Source organism: Vitis riparia, chromosome 19 (assembly GCF_004353265.1).
Source record: "Vitis riparia cultivar Riparia Gloire de Montpellier isolate 1030 chromosome 19, EGFV_Vit.rip_1.0, whole genome shotgun sequence".
NCBI classification, from domain to species: Eukaryota; Viridiplantae; Streptophyta; class Magnoliopsida; order Vitales; family Vitaceae; genus Vitis; species Vitis riparia.
Genome location: NC_048449.1, coordinates 15816183 through 15820986, shown reverse-complemented (window position 1 = coordinate 15820986; position 4804 = coordinate 15816183). Strand labels below are relative to the sequence as shown.

At 37.7% G+C, this 4804-nt stretch overlaps 1 protein-coding gene across 1 annotated transcript; it reads right to left on the bottom strand.

Moving 5' to 3' along the window:
• Positions 1-443: 443 nt before the first annotated feature.
• LOC117908668 (receptor-like protein EIX2) lies at positions 444-4395 on the bottom strand. Its single transcript, XM_034822335.1, has 2 exons — positions 852-4395; positions 444-648 (listed from the first exon to the last, which is right to left on the bottom strand). The coding sequence occupies exon 1, from the start codon at positions 4332-4334 to the stop codon at positions 855-857; it is 3480 nt and encodes a 1159-aa protein (XP_034678226.1). The 5' UTR covers positions 4335-4395; the 3' UTR covers positions 444-648; positions 852-854.
• Positions 4396-4804: the final 409 nt, after the last annotated feature.

Below are 4804 nucleotides of genomic sequence, written 5' to 3'. Positions count from 1 at the left end.
TTAATATTCTATAAAATCAGCGATTAAGAAGAAGAGGGAGGTAACTTGACATAAGCAAAAAATAGATGAAAACCAGAGATTCCACAAAAATAATCTGCATGTGAGACAACTTCAAGTGAGAAAGCTTCGAAGACAAGAAAGAAAGAGTTTCGCATTTATAAGAGTAATCTAGGTTTTTAAAAAGAGAGAGAAATCATTAGTAACTTGTGGGAAAAAAAAATCTTGTTTCTTTAGTGTTGAAATTATGATTTGACTATTAATAATTCGATGAAAACTTATATTATACATAACCAAATAGCATTATCTTTTACTTTGTTCTAATTTTAATGAATAAAAATTGGTCTTAGAGTGAAAGAAATATTTTTAAAATTAGAAAGTCCGACACTAATATACCTCTTATATCCTTCTACAATATTATTTGGATGAATCATGAAGTACCCAAATACCAAATAAAAGCTTTATATAATGAAGAAAAGAGATAACATGTCCACAAATTTCTGAATAAAAGATAAAATAAGCATCTAAATAACATAAGTAATCATAAAAATAAAACAAGAAACCTATTACATCCCAAAATCAATCATAGAATAAAGGACACAACTATTTGCATTCAACCATGCTAATATGGCAAGAACAAGAGTTGATTTCCTGCAAATAACACAAAGTAAAAATTAGTGTTCATCAATTTGAAAAAATCTCTATATTTAGTTGTATGGAAAGAAAATTTGCATTAGCATTCTTGATTTATAAAGTACATCCCAAGAATATGTAAAGGCCTACTTTTCTTTGAGAATTGTTGGCCTTAAAAAACAAGTACAATGAAAGAAAGGGAGTGAGGGGGAGAATTATACCATTTAGCTTCGAAGACTCCTTTGTATTCTGGCCATATTTATTGCTATAATCACGTAGAGCCAATCTCTTATTTTATTCAAGAATTGGAAATAGGCATATCTCCATGAGTTGTTGAGAAGTAAAGTTCCACACACTCCCCAAAATCCAACAATGAACCCAAGAGCAATGCTAATATAAAACCACATGTTTCCATCAATGCTATCAGTGGGAGAATCTTGCTTTATTTCATCTTTAGGACACTTTTTTTGAAGAGGCAGTCCACAAAGTGCAGGATTTCCCTTGTAGGAATCAATATCGAAGGTTTGAAGTCGAGTACCTTGTGGAATTTCACCGGACAAGTTGTTGATAGAGAGATCTAAAACACCTAGACCACTTATTTCAACCAAGCTCGTTGGAATTTCACCAAAAAGTCGATTTTGAGACAAATCAAGAACCTCCAATGATTTCAATTGACCAATTCTTGTAGGGATCAATCCAGTCAGATTGTTTCTTGATAAGTTTAATGAAACTAATTCTAGAAGATCAATTACTTCTTTTGGAATTTCCCCCGATAGCTTGTTGCTTGAAAGATCAATACTCTTTACAAGCCCAAGAATACTTTTAAACTCAAATTCTCTTCGTTTCCATTTAAGCAATGCCCTATCAACATAAGAGTAATTTGGAAGCATATATGAACCTCTCTGGTATGGATCATGATGTTGTTTAACAAAAAAATGTTCAAGTGGATAAGTATGAGCAGTGGCCAAGATCCCAATATCAAGTGAATAATCATAAGCAATGACCAAGCTCCCTTTCTTAGTCATGGCAGTGAAACTACCAAGACATCTTGGTATAACACCTGATATATTGTTGCTAGAGAGGTCCAATATTTGAATATTTTTCAATTGGCATAGCTCTGGACATATACCTCCACTGAATCTATTAGATCCTAGGTTTAGAACAATCAAATTTGGGAAACTTCCTCCAATCCATTCTGGTATTCTTCCTGATAACCTATTTTTTGCCAAATCAATGAACCTCAAACTTATACAATTCTTAAAAGATGAAGGCAATTCTCCAGTTAAATTGTTGTTGCGCAAATGTAGACTTTGAATCGATTGTAAGGAGCCAAATGAACTTGGAATTTGCCCAGAAAATCTGTTATTTTCCAAATTAAGAACTACCAAGCTTTCCCACTGCGCCCAACAATTGGGCAGCCCTCCCGTCAACGTGTTGTTTGAGAGATCAAGTAGGAGAAGTGACAGATTACCAACTGTACATAATAAAGAAATGGACCCTGACAACTTGTTATTGGAGAGATCCAACCTAGTTAGGTCATAAGGAAGTTGGGGTATTGAACCCTCAAAACAGTTTGAGCTCATATTTACGTCAGAAAAAGAGTCAAATTTTGATGATAAATTGGGTAAGGTCCCTTTGATCCGATTGTTGGAAATACTTACGAAACTGACAGTTAAATTCCAAAACCAGTCTGGGAGGACATCTGAAATTCCACAATTAGAGATATCAAGCTCTCTCAACCAGTCTTGAGTACGAAGCCAACTAGGAAAACGAGGTCCCAATTTGCAGGAGGCTAATAGTAGAGAATACAGTTGAAATGGAGGAACCCACGCCAAGCTTATGTTGAAAGTGAGAGAGTTGGAAGATAAGTCTAAATAGAGCAAGTCGGATAGATGAAAGAGATGAGCTTCAGATATGACGCCTTGCAATGAATTTGAGGCAATATCCAAGGATTGAAGTTTGGCTAGTTGTCCAATACTTTCAGGTAAAGTTCCATTTAGTTGATTGTAATCAAGATGTAACTCTCTCAAGGATGAAAATCCAACGAGAGCAGGAACTGATCCACTGAACTGGTTACCAGATAATGACAAAGTCTCTAATATGTCATTTGCACGGGCCACAAAGTCTGGTGCAATCTGTCCAGAGAGATTGTTTCTATCCAACTCTAATGCTTGTAAGTTACATAAATTACTCAAGGATTTTGGAATCTCACCTTGAAGATGATTCTCTGAGAGAAAGAGTTTTTCAAGAGAAACCATGTTCCCGACTGTATCTGGAATTGAGCCCCGTAGTTGATTGCGAGAGAGATCAAGATGTGAAAGTAAAACCATCTTCCCAACTGTGTCTGGAATTGAGCCCTGCAGTTGATTGTCAGAGAGATCAAGATGTGAAACTAAAACCATCTTCCCAACTGTATCTGGAATTGAGCCCTGCAGTTGATTGCCAGAGAGATCAAGATGAGAAAGTAAAACCATCTTCCCAACTGTATCTGGAATTGAGCCCTGCAGTTGATTGCCAGAGAGATCAAGATGTGAAACTAAAACCATCTTCCCAACTGTATCTGGAATTGAGCCCTGCAGTTGATTGCCAGAGAGATTAAGATGAGAAATTAAAACCATCTTCCCAACTGTATCTGGAATTGAGCCCTGCAGTTGATTGCCAGAGAGATCAAGATGTGAAAGTAAAACCATATTCCCAACTGTATCTGGAATTGAGGCCCGCAGTTGATTGCCAGAGAGATCAAGATATGCAAGTGAACCCATGTTTCCAATTGTATCCGGAATCTCATCATCAAGTTCACTCAAATGGAGATCAAGATATTCAAGGGAACTCATGTTCCCAAAAGCATATTCGGGAATCGAACCATTTAAATGACAGCAAGAGAGATCAAGATGAAGGAGGGTGGTACTAAAGTTGAACAGCCATGGGTATATTGAAGAAGTGATCCTAACATTGTCTGACAGACGAAGGAAAACAAGAGGGACACAGGAATTCCCATAGGAAAGAGATGGAACAGTGAATGGAGGGATAGGAGGGAGATCACAACCTTGTAAATCCAAGTGAATGAGAGAAGGGAGTTTATTAATTGCTTGTGACCAGTGGATGGCTTCACTAAGGTCGACATAACTCAGGTCAAGGAATCTTAAAGAAGAAAGACGAGAAAGCCACTCCAGGTTCCCAGAATTCAAATGACAATAACTACAGCTGAGGTCAAGGGAAAGCAAGTTAGAAAGATTTCCCAGTTGAGTGGGAACAGTTTGAGTGAAATTGGCATGAGAGAGATTGAGGTACTGCATTCTGCTGAGGGAACCAAGGAATGGAGGTATATGCCTCCCTTCAAAATCATTACAGCTGAGATCCAAATGAGTCAAGTGATCCAATTCAAGTAGCGAAGGACTTATCTCACCCCTCAGAGACTGGTACTCGTAAGGATTTTCAGACCAAGGGGCTTGAAGATGAAGCATGATGATGTGCCCTGATTGGTTACTGCACTGGACTCCTCTCCATTGGCAACAATCCCTTTTATCATGTTCATCTCCCCAAGAAGAAAGAAGGCCATAGTCATCGACAAGGCCACGTTTGAAGTGAAGGAGAGCTTGTCTCTCCCTCTCTATGCACCCAGTAACATTCCCCAGGCCAGGTTTGGCACATAGCAGCAAAAGCATAAGAAAGCTAAGAAGGTGTTGAAAGGACCGTCCTGCCATGGTCTGCAAGTAATAGAAGAGAGGCTTTGCAACTGCTGTTTTTTTCTTATGAATTCCGAGGAGACCAAGCACTCACATATATATAGTATCTGTTTGACTCTACCATATGAACGCAATACCAAGATTCCTTCCACTTTTATTTATTGAAGAGTGGAATTCACAATTTTTGTATTAAAAACTGTTTTTTCAAATCACTTTTGTTTAAGTTAATTGAAATTCTTATACCACTCAGTCCGTGAAGCTTTGTCGTTTCCGGCAACTAGAAAAAGCGGCAAATAATGAAAGACTGAGAAACGACTGTGAATTCAATCTTATTTCACTGCATCCTAACCCAAAACGGTGTCGTCCCAGTTTGAGAAACGACGTCGTTTTTACCTCTGGGTTTTGCACAGTTGGAAGGCCTCCAACAGCTGAGCTAGTAGCTTTTCAGTTTTCACTACCCTTGATTTCTTCAGAACCCAATTTTTGAA

What these genes read in the sequence shown, in the direction of transcription:
- LOC117908668 (XM_034822335.1), bottom strand. Translation starts at nt 4,334, where the DNA reads ATGGCAGGACGGTCCTTTCAACACCTTCTTAGCTTTCTTATGCTTTTG.